At 48.4% G+C, this 15124-nt stretch overlaps 1 protein-coding gene and 1 pseudogene across 1 annotated transcript in view; both read right to left on the reverse strand.

The window, feature by feature from the left end:
* Positions 1 to 7487, reverse strand: part of cercam (cerebral endothelial cell adhesion molecule) — a 72163-nt gene extending 64676 nt beyond the window's left edge. Inside the window, exons 1-2 of the mRNA XM_067969860.1 lie at positions 7168 to 7487; positions 5542 to 5652 (exon numbers count right to left, since the gene is read on the reverse strand). Of these exons, the coding sequence (XP_067825961.1) occupies positions 5542 to 5652; positions 7168 to 7406 (350 nt within the window). The 5' untranslated portion in view covers positions 7407 to 7487. The remainder of the gene's footprint in view (positions 1 to 5541; positions 5653 to 7167) is intronic.
* A 3809-nt stretch (positions 7488 to 11296) lies between these two features.
* On the reverse strand, positions 11297 to 14319 carry LOC137300348 (uncharacterized; annotated as a pseudogene).
* Positions 14320 to 15124: the final 805 nt, after the last annotated feature.

Below are 15124 nucleotides of genomic sequence, written 5' to 3' on the forward strand. Positions count from 1 at the left end.
TTAATATGTCTAAGCTTCCTTCTACAACAATTAATCAGCAGTGTGAACATGAATGCAAGTGATCCCCAGACTGTGCCGAGTCAGCTGATCTCAGTTGGGGCACAACAATCAGCTTCACTACTCCTGACTAGACATAGGAACAGCAGTAGGCCATTCAGCCCCTCGAGCCTGTTCCGCCATTCAATGAGACCAAGGCTAATCTGTACCCTAACTCCATCTACCCGCCTTGGCTCCATATCCCTTAATACCCTTGGCTAGCAAAAATCTATCAATCTCAGATTCAAAATTATTAATTGAGCTAGCATCTACTGCTTTTTTGCGAGAGAGTTCCACACTTCCACCACCCTTTTCGTGAAGAAGTGTTTCCTAACTTCTCTCCTGAATGGCCTGGCTCTGATTTTAACGTCATGTCCCCTTGTCCTAGACTCCCCCACCAGCGGAAAAAGTTTCTCTCCATCAGCCCTACCAATTCCTTTCAAAATCCTAAAAACCTCAATCAAATCACCCCTTAACCATCTATATTCCAGAGAATACAAGCCTAGTTTATGTAATCCCTCATCATAATCTAACTCATAGAGCCCTAGTAACATTCTGGGAAAGAGTGCAGCGCAGATTCACAAGGCCAATATATCCTTTCTAAGGGGAAGTGCCCAGAACTGTACACAGTTCTCCAGATGTGGTCTAACCAGAGCTTTATATAGCTGTCGCAAAACTTCCTCCCTTTTCTATTCTAGTCCTCTAGATATAAAGACGAACATTCCATTCGCCTTTTTGATTATTTTTTGTACCTGACTACTACATTTTAGCGATCTGTGTACATGGACCCCTAAATCTCTTAGGACCTCCACTGTTCCTAACTTTTCACCATTTAAAAAATACTCTGATCTATCCTTTTTTGGTCCAAAATGGATCATCTCACACTTACCTGTGTTAAAATCCATCTTCCACAGTTTTTCCCACTCACTTACATTGTTACATAGAGTTACATAGAGTCTACAGCACAGAAACATGCCATTCAGCCTGACTTGTCCATGCCGGAGTTTATGCTCCACACGAGCCTTCTCCCTCCCTTCTTCGTCTAACCCTATTAGCATATCCTTCTATTCCTTTCTCCCTCGTGTGTTTATCTAGCTTCCCCTTAAATGCATCTCTGCTATTTGCCTCAACTACTCCTTGTGGTAGTGCATTCCACATTCTTATCACTCTTTGGGTAAACAAGTTCCTCCTGAATTCCCTATTGGATCTTAATTGATCAAAGTCTCTTTTGTAATTTTATACTCCTGTCTACACAACTTACTACGCCACCAATCTTTGTGCCATCGGCAAATTTGGATATATGGCTGTCTCTTGTGTTATCCAAGTCATTAATAAATATAGTGAACAGTTGAGACCCCAGCACAGATCCTTGTGGGACACCACTGCTCACTTCCTTCCAATTCGAGTGCATATCCATTATCCCTACTCTGTCTTCTACCGCCTTACCAGGGCAATAATTTGCCTTCAATTCCATGAGCTTTAATTGTAGCTAATAGTCTGTTATGTGGAACCTTATCAAATGCCTTCTGGAAGTCCATCTGAACTACATCCATATAAACTACATCCATATGTCCACTACTTTAGTTACTTCCTCAAAAAATTCAATTAGGTTCTTTAGACATTACGTACTCTTTACAAATCCATGTTGGCTCTCTCTAATCAGCTCAAATTTCTCTATGTGCTCAGTCACCCTGTCCTTATTTATAAATTCCAGTAACTTCCCCACAACAGATGTGTTGGACTAACAGGTCTATAGTTTTCCAGTTTCTCACTCTCACCTTTCTTAAATAACGGAGTTACATTTGCAATTATCCAATCTAAAAAAGGTACAAATCCTGAATCGAGAGAGCTGTGGAAGATTATGGCTAAAACATCTGCAATTTCCTCACTTACTTCCTTTAAAACCCTGGGGTGGAAATCATCAGGTCCTCGGGATTTGTCAGTCTAGACGGTGGGGGGAGGGAAGAGATCAGACAGGGCTCCTGTCCTGCGTGTCCGCCCCCCCCCCCCCCTCCCACCCCCGATATGAGTCAGCTCCTTCTCGGAAGGAGGAAAGAAAAGGAAGAAAGCTCTTCTAAAACAAAAGACTGTAAAAGGGAGTAATTCAATCAAAGAATCAGAAGATACTGTGATGGAATCAAGCCCCGTTCCACTTCATTATATTATAAATTTCTGTCATTTCTTTATATATATGAATTTTAGATAGGGCAGTATACTGTGCATTTAAAATGAAACTCTGTTAGCTGAACTCAGAAAAGCATACTTTTATGTGGGGAAATTTAGACCAATATTGTCTGGAGATAGCTGTTAAGTTTCAAGGGGAGGTAGCCCCCCTCTGATAATGGGCTGCTTGTAACTAGATTCGAATCAGATCATGTTTACTTGGTTACTATCTCATGTTGTTGAAATTTAATGATATGTCTCTTTTTAAAATATTTTTAACACTTTGAAGTGTGACTGTGCATGCTAGATCCAAGAGCTTCATTTCTATTGGCGTATCACAGCCAAACCCAACTCACACCCACGCACACTTTCGGGGGGCGGGTCACTAAATAACGATCAGGAGTGTCAGCTTGGACCGATTGTATTGCCCTCCCTAGCACTGAAAGCAACTGAAGTACCCCAATCAAGTAACTCAACACAGAGGGGTCAAACCTGGGGCCTTCCTGGCCTGCATGGGTCAGTACTACACTGTGGCTCACCACCACCATTCACCGCATGCATAAAGGTATAAGTTTCAGATTATAGGAGATCCCGTGGAAACTACATTTTAGGGAGCCCGAATTGCAACAGACACCATAATTTATCCTCCAGCCACATCCAGACTCTTTGTACCTTTGACTTTCTCCTGCCTATTACTGAAGCTTGATTCTATTTAGGTGTCAGCCGTGGCTCAGTCGCACTCTCGCCTCTGAGTCAGAGGTTGTGGGTTCAAGTCATACTCCTGACATTTAAGCTCATAATTTAGGCTGACACTACTGAGGGAGTGCTGCACTGTCAGACGGACATACACAATCCCATTTGGAAGGAGAGCAGGGGAGGTCCCCCCAGTGTCCTGGCATTCCCTCAACCAACATCACTAAAAAACAGATTATCTGATCGTTGTCACATTGCTGTTTTGAAGTGTCGTCACTGTTGCAATGAGATGTAATGTTTCTGAAAGATGTATAACAGGCGGCAGAATCGATAGTGCCCATTTTACACTATCGCCCAAAGTCAACATTACCCCCAATGAAATGAATGTATCGCTGAAGAAATTAATGTAGAGAGGCGGAGGTAAATGTTCGCCTTCATCTACTGGACGGTAATCTGGTCAGAACGGATCGCGTGCCTGCTGTAGAACCCGCCCGATTCACATTCCACTGTGAGGCAGGGGGTGGTGGGGGGGGGGGGGGAACTTCATACTTACACACAGAGAAATGAACAGTCAAATTCAACACAACATGCCTCACTTCTTCATGTCGCTCTAAATATTTGTGCTCGTTTCACGAAAGACAGGGCAGACAATTCTTTCCGTCATCTGAACCCTCGTCAAGCCCACCCCCCCCCCGGGGTGGGGTTTAAACGCACAGGTGATGGGGGTCAATCAGAAAGGCAGAGTGTCATTCACGGGAGAACAGGAAAATCTCGGAAGGCAGCCCCGAGCTACCCATTCCCGCAGAGCCTCATTTAACCAACAGATGGTTTTCATTAAGAATTCAACATCTCTCCGCAGTTCTGCACAAGAGGAATACGAGAAAAAGCTGCCAACAAAATTGATATAGTTTGCAGATGTGCAAGCCTTCTAACTATTCCTCTGGTCCTTCCCTCAGCTCTTGTTGAACGAGGATTGCCTGTCTGCTAAGAGTGATTGGAAGCTCCAGGCTTCTGCAGTATTAGAGCTCATAGCTCAAGTTAAGGCCTCAACCTTCACAGTGACCTGTCTAACCTCATTCCCTTGGCATAGCACAAATCATCCACTGTACATTCCCAGTTCCTACAGGGCCAGGTTGTAGTGCTGTCACTAGGTTTTCAGTAAAGTGTAACGGTGGGTGTGCGAATACTTCCCCCAACCCCCCAACCCCCCTCCCCCCCCCCCCCCCCCCATGTCCATTTTGAACTGAGACATCTCCCAAACTTGGGTTGTGTCAGGAGAAAGCAGGGGGTGGGTCAGATTCAGCTGCCACCCGCTCCGTTTACAACGGAAAGCGGGATAGCCGGCAGGTAAAAATTGAAAACTGCCCACCCATTTTCAGGCGGGCCTCAAAATTGGCAGCTAGCGTTCTACCCAAAGCAGCCTTATTAAGTACTTAAACACGCTGGTCGTAGGATGCGGGCACCATTTTATTGTACCAATGGGCGGAAAGTGCACCACGCCCATTCTGCCCATTGGTGCCAGACATCGAGTGGCCTAACCAGAGGTCCTTAAAGGGACCGCTGGAGGCTGCTCAGAAAATGGCCCCGTAAGATTTTTTACAGTGATTTTTGTGGGGCCAGGAGGAGCAAAAATCTTCAAGCCATTGCCAGCCACTCAGTGCCTTCCCCCCCCCCCAACTCCCCCACTCCTGGATTGCACCCCTCTTTGGGCCATGACTTATTGGCTAAAATGTGCTTTGAACAATGAACTGACGGGTTGCCAGCACCTGTGGCACTGCACTAAATGTCAGCCATGGCTCAGTGGTAGCACTCTCGCCTCTGAGTCAGAAGGTTAAGGGTTGAAGCCCCACTCCAGAGACTTGAGCACATAATCCAGGCTGGCACTCCGCTGCAGTACTAAGGGAGTGCTGCACTGTCGGAGGTGCCGTCTTTCGGATGAGATGTTAAACCGAGGCCCCGTCTGCCCTCTGGTAAAAGATCCCACCGCACCATTCGAAGAAGAACAGGGAGAGTTCTCCCACGTATCGTGGTCAACATACATCCCTCAACCAGCACCTAAAACAGATGATCTGGTTATTAATCTCATTACTGTTTGTAGGACCTTGCTGTGTGCAAATTGGCTGCAGCGTTTCCTACATTACAACAGTGACTGCACTTCAAAAATTGGCCGTAAAGCACTTTGGGACGTCCTGAGGTTGTGAAAGGTGCGATATAACGCAAGTTCTTTTTATCTTTAACCCAGTGTGAGCTCAGGAGAGGAGAAAAGTTAAGTGGCGGAGAATGCAAAAGAAAGGATGGAAAATTTGTACAGGCATCTGTTTGGCAGTTAATGTCAGAGGCTGCACCGTAGGCACTGACCGCTGCTGCTCACTGTAACACACAATTGGAAATTTATCCCACCTTTTAATTATAACACAATTTACCACGAGTACTGACTTCCAATTAATTACCCTACAATTTACAGTGATAACGAGCAGCAGCTCAAGAGGGTCCTCTAAGGAATCTTGACCCATGTCCAGTGTACTGGGATTCTTGACACGTCACTGAGGGATTGTATGGGGCTCAATCTCGGGAGCTCACACTGTGCCACTCTAACCAATAACTAACTCCTTTCAGGAAACCGGGTAAAGAGGAGGTGCAGATACTTACGTTGGCTCATCCATCGGCCGCCACTCTATGTAGTGGTAAAACCTCTGCATACTGGTCAGCCATTCTCTCAAGATGCCAGTCGTGTTGTCTATATTATGATCGGTTGCTGCCCTGAAGAAACAAACATCAACGTGATAAGTCACATTATAAACATAAGTCTTTCCTTCCTCTTTCATTTGATAAATTATCCTTTAGGGAAGCAAACTCGCCGTCCTCACCCGGTCTGGTCTATATGTGACTCCAGTCCCACGCCAACGTGGTTAACTCTTACGTGCCCTCTGAAGTGGCCTGGCAAGCCACTCAAAGAAGGCAGCCCACCACCACCGCCACCTCAGGGCAACTGGTGATGCCATCACCAACCTTGCCAGCGATGCCCACATTCTGAGATTAATTTTTAAAAATAGAAAGTAAAATCAATTTCAGTGAGAATGAGGAGCCCTGGGAATGAAGTACCTCAGTCTACATGTTATTTAGCTCAAATGTGAAAACTATGGCAAATATCCACAAGCTTTAAAAGTCAACGGTTTTTGAAAATGGGGGTCTCTGTAGTAGAATCGGGCACCTTAAATCATCCTGTCATACTTAGCTCACAGACTTAAGCAAAATTGTGGGTTAAATTGGTAAACAGCCAGGAATTAGCTTGCATAAAACATCTCCTGGCCAGTATAAACCTGCACTTGGCAGCCACTGCACTAGAAACTGATACAGAAACAGCAGTTTATTGAAAGCACAAGTATAAGGAAGTAAAGACATAATTCAAAACCGTGACAGGGCCATTCAGCAGCTCCAGCGTGTTCCTTATTCCAAATGTTTTTTCAAGTCCAAGATTCTGGAACATTCCTGTTATAGCTTCCATGTGTACAGCATGTACGAACTCCCCACCTGCACAACTCTCAGATGATCTTGTTCACAACTGCATTCCAGTGCAATAGTCAACACTTGGTACTCTGAAGTTTGACAAGTTGCATGGAGCTCTGAGCCCCTCTACTAGCTCGATCCCCTCCCCTCCTCAAGACGGTTCATGCTGAGGTACCGTCTCCCCAACACCAGGTCCGCCCCGCCTCACAGTAAATACCTCGTCCAACTGGCAATTCTTCACGTGAACCTAGACGGTGAGCGTCGATGCTCGACAACGAGGGGCATCACACATAAGCCTGATCCCGCCCTCGTCCGTGTCCATCCGCCCATGCGCTTTGCAGCAAGGGTAGCGACGACGAGCAGAATCCCTGGCTTCGACTTTGCCCCTCCCTAGCCCAGACAAGCCATCCCAACAGACTCACCACATTGTACCATTCACACACATGGGGTGCGGTACTGAGGGAAAGGGCAGCCTGCTGGCACTGGAGGGGAGAGGGAGTTCTTTAAAACACACTGAGGGCAGACTACTTCCTCACTCACTGCGGGACTTGCTGTAAATGGCAATGGAGCTGAGCTGAGCTGAGGGGCCCCATCCCAACCCCCACCTGCAGACAAGCTGTCCAAGAAATAAAATTTGCAAACAAGGGAAACTTGTCACAAAGTGCACTGTACTTACAGCCAGATCAGGCTGACTGTGCTTTAATACCAAGGGATTTAACTCTGCTACACAGTAACTTTCTGACTAGGGTAAGCGGCTCACTCCATTACCATATTGAGATCCTGTCCTTCGGGTAGTCCAGTCTCTCGATAGCCCCCAGATAGTAGTGTAGGGTGTGAGCCGAGTTCCTGGCGATGATGGCGATCAGCACGGTCGGGCGCTGCAGCGGGGACTCACTGGGCTGCCGCTCCTCCGAAAAGTAGGCGTTAATTGTAGGGGCTCGTCCCAGGACGGTCAAGATAAGCGCCGTCCACACGGCCCCGGCCGCTGGCATCACCTTCTTCTTCATCCGTCCCGGTCCCGGTCCCGTCCGCTCCTCCCGACCCAACACGCTCACATCCCCGGGATGTGGACGCGTCAGCAACTGGGGAAGGGGGAGGGTGAAGTGAGAGAGAGAGAGAAAGAAAGTTAGTTGTTGAAAAGTTTCCAAGAAGTTTTTTTTTGCAGGGGCGGAGCCGGGTTGAGAGTTGGCGAGGCTTGAGGGGAAAAGAACAAGAAAAAAAACATGAACTGGAGGCGAAATGTGTTTTTCAGGAGCAGTAAAACAAAAGGGTCAGGAAAGGAAATTATTAAAGAAAAATAAAGCAAAATCAAAGAGAATACGTTGAAAATTAAAGTTAGGGAAAAAGTTCCCCTCAGGTGGGAAAGGGGAGGAGAGATTTTATGGAGCTTTGAAATATATAAAGGTTAAAAAAAAAACAATTTGGTTTGAATTTCAGCTGAAAGCGTGAAGATCTCTGGATGTTGCACTGAGCTACAGGCAAGAAGCGCTCAGGGTGGATCTTAAGTCTGTGCTGAGTTAGTTGATCTCAACCAATGTGACAATGGGAATGCTACAAATGGCCTCAGTGTCCTTGGGTTGGGGAGGGGAATCAGCCAGGGTCCTTATCCAGTGATTTCTGCTGGAAAGTGTAGGATCTGTGCTTGGCCGCGATGCCCTTCACAGTGGAATAGCCTGCTGACTGCGCACTCCCCAAGCTCACACCAGCTTGAACGGTCACTTAGGCAGGAGGGCTGTTTGTTAGTCTGTTGGAGTCACAGCCCAGCGACTTCAGGGAACCAGAGAGGGGAGATTTTTAAAAAATCTGCATCTTCATTTCTTCCGCCTGTCCAGAAACCTGCGATAAATTGGACTGCACCTTTCTACATCCTGAAGCTATCAAGAGGCACATTCTGATTCTGTGGCTCGTCACCAAGCAAGTTTTATCTTGTTTCAGTAACATGGATTCCAGTTTGGACTCGGAGACCTTTATATACTGAGAGCTGTGAAGCTGAGGGGTCAGTGAGTGCTCTAGTCTGATGGGACTGTGCGAAGAGGCACCATGGGGGCTTTTAGGGGAGGAAACTGGGGAGCCGCAACCAGGTGGGCAAAGGGCAACCAGACACAATGGAATCCAGCCAGGGGAGGACAATGGCAATGCAACAGCAGCCCAGCAAGATTGTGGCACGGGAACCGGGGTGCATAAATGATGATAAGGAGAGAAACTGGACAGCAGGATGGATATATTGTAAATATATATTGTATAGGTGTCAGCTGTGGCTCTGTTGGTAGCACTCCTGCCTCTGAGTCAGAAGGACACTCCTGAGACTTGAGCACATAATCCAGGCTGATACTCCAGTGCAGTACTGAGGGAGTGCAGCACTGTTGGAGGTGCCGACTTAGGTTTGAGACATTAAACTGAGGCCCTGTCTGCCTTCTCAGTTGGATGTAAAAGATCCCATAGCACTATTTCGAAGAAGAGCAGGGGGAGTTCTCTGCGGTGTTCTGACCAATATTTATCCCCCAACCAACACTTAAAAAACAGATTACCTGGTCATTATCTCATTGCTGTTTGTGGGACCTTGCTGTGTGCAAATTGGCTGCCTCATTTCCTACATTACAACAGTGACTACGCAAAAGTACTTCATTGGCTGTAAAGCACTTTGGGACGTCCTGAGATCGTGAAAGACGCTGTAGAAATTAATTAAGTTACGAGGAGAGATTACACAAATTGGGGTTGTATTCTCCAGAGTTTAGAAGGTTAAGGGGTGATCTGATCGAAGTTTATAAGATATTAAGGGGAACGGATAGGGTGGATCGAGAGAAACTATTTCCGCTGGTTGGGGATTCTGGGAGTAGGGGGCACAGTCTAAAAATTAGAGCCAGACCTTTCAGGAGTGAGATTAGAAAACATTTCTACACACAAAGGGTGGTAGAAGTTTGGAACTCTCTTCCGCAAACGGCAATTGATACTAGCTCAATTGCTAAATTTAAATCTGAGATAGATAGCTTTTTGGCAACCAAAGGTATTAAGGGATATGGGCCAAAGGCAGGTATATGGAGCAAGATCACAGATCAGCCATGATCTTATCAAATGGCGGAGCAGGCACGAGGGGCTGAATGGCCTACTCCTGTTCCTATGTTCCTAAATGCAAGTCTTTCTTTCGATCTTTCCCTCCTCTCCCCGGGAAGGATCATGACAGGGGTGACTGGATAAGTATCTGTGAGGGATGGGAGTGGACTGGATGGGGTAGGGGGGACACTCTGTAACAGAGAAATGATTGGGTTGATCCACCTAAATTTGCCAGTGTTGCAGAACACGGAGACCGTGTAGACGAGGAACAATCCACTGGGACCTGTGTTGCATTCTGTTTGAGGAAATCCAGCTGTACAAAAGGAAAAAAGTCTCGGTGGTTGCTAAAAATGAGTTAAGTCAAAAGGCGTGCTTTAAAATAAATGCCGTCATTTCTTTCTTATTCTTTAACCTTCTAGCACATGTGGGTGGGTGCCAGACAGCCAGGAAATTAACAAGGGGCTGGACACAGGCTCAAACCAGCCATTGGTGAAGGAGCTGAACTCAAGCTACAACGTAATACATGTGGTATGTGGAACATTAACCTGTGGCGAACTGGGCACCATTTAAAAAACTCATGTGGGGCACAAAATTATTTTTCCTGTTAAATAGGCAGTAGAGGGTTTATTTTAAAGCACAATTAAGACCAGCTCTTAAAAATAACAGCTGGCACCTATTTAATGTGGGGAGATAGAGAGCAGAGCAGGGCTGAATAAGCACACAAATGGGGAGGGGGATGGGATAGGAAACCAATGAGGTGAGGTCCAGGCTGGAGTACTGACTTGGTGGGGAGGGGGAAGCAAGTACGGGAACGACTGGGCTGGAGGGAGGGGATGGTGACAGGGTTGGGGGGGGTACTAGAAGGAGCTAATGAGGCCGTAAACAGTTGGTAACGTGACTAAAAGGGAAGGGAAGGGAAGGATGAGACCGGGAACATGGCTGGTTTAGCAAGGTAAATGTGTTGGATTGTCAGAGGGCAAAAGGAGCAAAGAGAGGTTTTAGTGACTTTTTGGGAAAAAAAATTCTCCACTCTGCTGGACACTGCCTCTTGCTGGGGTTCAGTTCCACAGGTGTCGGCCACTCCATCCAGGTGGTCATTGTTCACCTGGGAACCTACATAAAAGAAAGAAAGTGCATTTCTATAGCGCCTTTCACAACCTCAGGACGCCCCAAAGCGCTTTACAGCCAATTAAGTCTTTTTTCAAGTGTAGTCACTGTTTTAATATAGGGAAACATGGCAGTCAATTTGCGCACAGCAAGGTCCCACAAACAGCAGTGAGATCAGTAAACTCCAGTTGCCTGAGTTGGTTGGTTTGTGGACAAAACAAGAGGCAGCCAAATAAACTGTGCAAACTTCTCCATTCCCACCAAAAGTAAACAGGATCTGTGGGCCTCTGCCACTTGGCGAGGTCCTCAAGATGCCGCAGATACAATTGTGAACGTCGCCAGGAATCAGAAACCTGTGTTATCAAAAACCATCTTGTTTCAAAAAGTTTGAACATGCTTTGCTCCACATCCCTCACCTCCCCACCCCCCTTCGGTTCTTCACCCCAATGCTCATTGACCAGTTGACCTGTCTAATTTAAAACTAAAGTTCAATTAATTTTCAACGCATTGCCTGGTGTGATACTCGGCCTTACACACTTCTTCTTCTTTTTCTTCTTCTTCTTCTTCTTTGGCAGTCCCTCAGGGTCGAGGATGACTTGCTTCCACTCCAGGAGGGTGGGTCCTGCGGTGGCTGAATAGTCCAATCCTGGAGCCGCAGACTCTGCCGCAGGTGGGGCAGGTAGTGTTTGATAAGGTGGGTGGGTGAGACGCTCTGGATTCTGCCCGCTCTTTCCGCTGCTTACTCTACGTGCTCCACTCGGTGACACTCGAGGTGATTGGCGCCTTCGAGGATGCTTCTTCTCCTGTTTGGACGTTCTAGGGCAAGTGATTCCCACGTGTCGGTGGGGATGTCGCATTTTTTTAGGGAGGCTTTGAGAGTGTCCTTATAGCGTTTCCTCCGCCCTCCTACTGATCGCCTGCCATTGCGGAGCTCGGAGTAGAGCACTTGTTTAGGGAATCTTGTGTCGGGCATGCGGACAATGTGGCCCGCCCATCGCAGCTGGTTGAGCGTGACCAGTGCCTCGATACTGGGGATGTTAGCCTGGGAGAGAGCGCTCACGTTGGTACGCCTATCCTGCCAGTGGATTTGCAGGATTTTGTGGAGGCAACGTTGGTGATATCTCTCCACGGATTTGAGGTGTTTGCTGTACATTGTCCATGTTTCTGATGTATACAGAAGGGCGGGGACCACAGCTGCTCTGTAGACCATGAGCTTGGTGCTGGATTTGAGGTCTCGGTCTTCGAACACTCTGATCCTCAGGCGTCCGAAGGCTACACTGGCGCATTGGAGTCGATGTTGAATTTCATCGTCGATGTCTGCTCGTGCCGAGAGGAGGCTCCCGAGGTATGGGAAATGATCCACGCTGTCCAGAGGCTCACCGTGGATCTCGATGGTCGGGGGGCAGTGTTGTGTGGCAGGAGCGGGCTGGGAGAGGACCTTTGTTTTCCAGATGTTTAGTCTGAGGCCCATTCTCTCATACGCCTCGGTGAATGTGTTGACGATGGTTTGTAGCTCGGCCTCTGAGTGTGCGCACACGCAGGCGTCGTCTGCGTACTGCAGTTCGATGACAGAAGTTGGGGTGGTCTTGCTTCTGGGCTGGAGGCATCGAAGGTCGAACAGTTTCCCGCTTGTCCTGTAGGTTAGCTCCACTCCGGCGGGGAGCTTCGTGGTGATGGGGTGGAGTGTTGCAGCGAGGAAGATGGAGAAGAGCGTTGGTGCGATGACGCAGCCCTGCTTGACCCCAGTTTGCACTCGTATTGGGTCTGTGGTGGATCCGTTGGTGAGGATCACGGCTTGCATGTCATCGTGGAGCAGGCAGAGAGTGGTGACGAATTTCTGCGGGCAGCTGAATTTGAGGAGGATGCTCCACAATTCCTCACGGTTGACAGAGTCGAAGACCTTTGCGAGATCGAAGAAGGCCATGTACAGAGGTCGATGCTGCTCCCTGCACTTTTCCTGGACTTGTCGTGCGCTAAAGATCATGTCCATTGTGCGTCTTGATGGGTGGAAGCCGCATTGAGACTCAGGGAGGAACTCTTCGGCCACTGGAAGGAGGTGGTTGAGAAGGATTCTCGCTATGACCTTTCCCGTGGCGGACAGTAGGGAAATCTCTCTATAATTTCCGCAGTCGGGCCTATCTCCTTTCTTGAAGATAGTCACAATTACAGCGTCTCTGAGATCTCCCGGCATTCTCTCTTCCTTCCAGACAAGGGTGATAAGGCCGTGTATTCGTGTCAAGAGCGCCTCTCCGCCGAGTTTTCGTACTTCAGCGGGGATTCCATCTGCACCGGGGGCCTTGTTGTTTTTCAGCTGTCGAATGGCTTTTTCGACCTCACGGCGGGCTGGGGTTGTGCTGAGATGGTGGCGGGTAGCATGTTGCGAGATGGTGTCGCGGGCACTTGCGTCGAGGACTGCGTCTTGGTTGAGGAGGTCCTCGAAGTGCTCTCCCCAGCGGGCGTTGACTGCCTCTCTGTCTTTGATGAGCGCCTCTCCATGTTTGGCTCTCAGTGGGGTCGGTCCCTGGGCACTCGGACCCTAGATGGCTTTAATTGCGCTGAAGAAGCCGCGCACGTCGTGGTTGCCAGCGAGTTGCCGAGTCTCTTGCGCTCTTTCCACCCACCATCTGTTCTTTAGTTCATGGGTTCTTTGTTGCACCTCGGCCTTCAGTTGCCTGTAGGCTCGTTTCCTCTTGCTTGAGTTTTGGTGGAGCTGCCAGTTCAGGAGCGCCTTGCGTTTGCGGTCTAGGAGATCCTGGATCTCCTGATCGTTCTTGTCAAACGAATCTTGGTGTTTCCTGGTCGAGAGACCGAGCGTCTCCTCGCAGGTGCTGACCAAGGTGGCATTTAGGGTGGACCAGACGCTGTGGGCACTCTGCGGCTCTGGTTCATTGGTCGTCGCCAGGTTGGTTGTAAGGCGATGGCTGAGTAGGTCTTTCTTCTCAGGGTCTTGAGTCCAGCGACATTAAGTCTCCTGCAGCAGAGTTTTTTCTGCCGCTGCCGGTTTGGGGCCAGGTTGATGGAGATGGTGGAGCGGATTAGTCAGTGATCAGTCCAGCAGTCGTCCGCTCCGGTCATGGCGCGGGTGATGCGGACATCTTTGCGGTCCCTCGTTCGGACGATGATGTAGTCTATTAAGTGCCAGTGCTTAAAGCGGGGGTGTTGCCATGAGGTCTTGTACTTGTCCCTCTGGCGGAACAGGGTGTTCGTTATGACAAGGTCATGTTCTAGGCATTTCGTCAGGAGGAGGACTCCGCTGGGGTTTGCTTTCCCTACGCCTTCCTTGCCTAACACGCCTTTCCAAAGGTTTGCGTCCCTCCCGACTCTGGCATTGAAGTCGCCGAGGGGAATCAGCTTGTCTCCCTTTGGGATATGGGACGACGATTGGTCAAGGCTAGAGTAGAATGCCTCTTTTATCTTGTCCGTTGTGTCTAGGGTCAGGGCGTAGGCACTGACGACTGTGGTGTGTTGCTTCTGGGCCAGGGTGAGCCGTAGGGTCATGAGGCGTTCATTTACCCCGTAGGGGGATTCGTTGAGACGTCCAACCAATTCGTTTTTTACGGAAAAGCCGACCCAATAGAGACGGTGTTCTTCTTCTGGTTTGCCTTACCAGAAGAAGGTGTATCCGCCGCCTTGTTCTTTAAGCTGGCCTTCTCCTGCGAGCCATGTCTCGCTCAGGGCGGCGATGACGATGTTGTAGCGCTGGAGTTCCCGGGCTATGATGGCAGTGCGACGTTCAGGTCTGTCGCTGCTGGGATTGTCCATAAAGGTCCTGACATTCCAGGTCCCGAAATTAATTTGGGTGGGTGGGGTGGGGTTGGGGTGGAAGATGCCTGTGCGTGGATTCTTTTAACATGGGGTGGTTGTACACCAACCACCACACGGTCCCAGTGGAGCGAGGGCTAAAGAGACAGTGTACAGTGAGTGTGAGCAGACCCTCTCTGCACTATTTAAAGGCACAGTGCTATATAAATGTTATTTTACTGTGAAGAAAAGATAGAATAAGGGTTTTTAAGATCATTGCCAAATGAACCAGAGGGAAGATGAGGAGAATTTTTTTTTAATGCAGCGAATTGTTATCATGGTAGCCCCCGCTGCTTCAGTGGATTGGTGGACGATGAGTGTTTGTTCGTCCCCGTCCTACAGCAGGGCCTGGTCTCCAGTCGTCTCGGATTTCCCTGCTATTGGGCCAAGACCTCACACACTATGAAAGGTTAGAGTCCCATTAGCCACTTCTATACCGGTGCTTCTTTTTGTTCAGATTCTGGGAGACTGACCTCCAATATTTATCCCTCAATCAAGATCACTAAAACCAGATTACCTGGTCATTATCACATTGCTGTCTGTGGGATCTTGCTGTGCACAAATCAGCTGCCGCTTTTCCTACAATGACTCCGCTTCAAAAGTACTTCATTGGCTGTAAAGCGCTTTGGGGCATCCTGAGGTCATGAAAGGCACTGTATGAATGCTAGTTCTTTCTTTTCCTTTCCGTGAGCTATTCCAGCATTTATTAAATCCACTTCCCTTTCCCCAGTAGTACGTTTGCGGACCCAGCTTCTCAGATATTAAA

Source organism: Heptranchias perlo, chromosome 31 (assembly GCF_035084215.1).
Source record: "Heptranchias perlo isolate sHepPer1 chromosome 31, sHepPer1.hap1, whole genome shotgun sequence".
Taxonomy (NCBI): Eukaryota; Metazoa; Chordata; class Chondrichthyes; order Hexanchiformes; family Hexanchidae; genus Heptranchias; species Heptranchias perlo.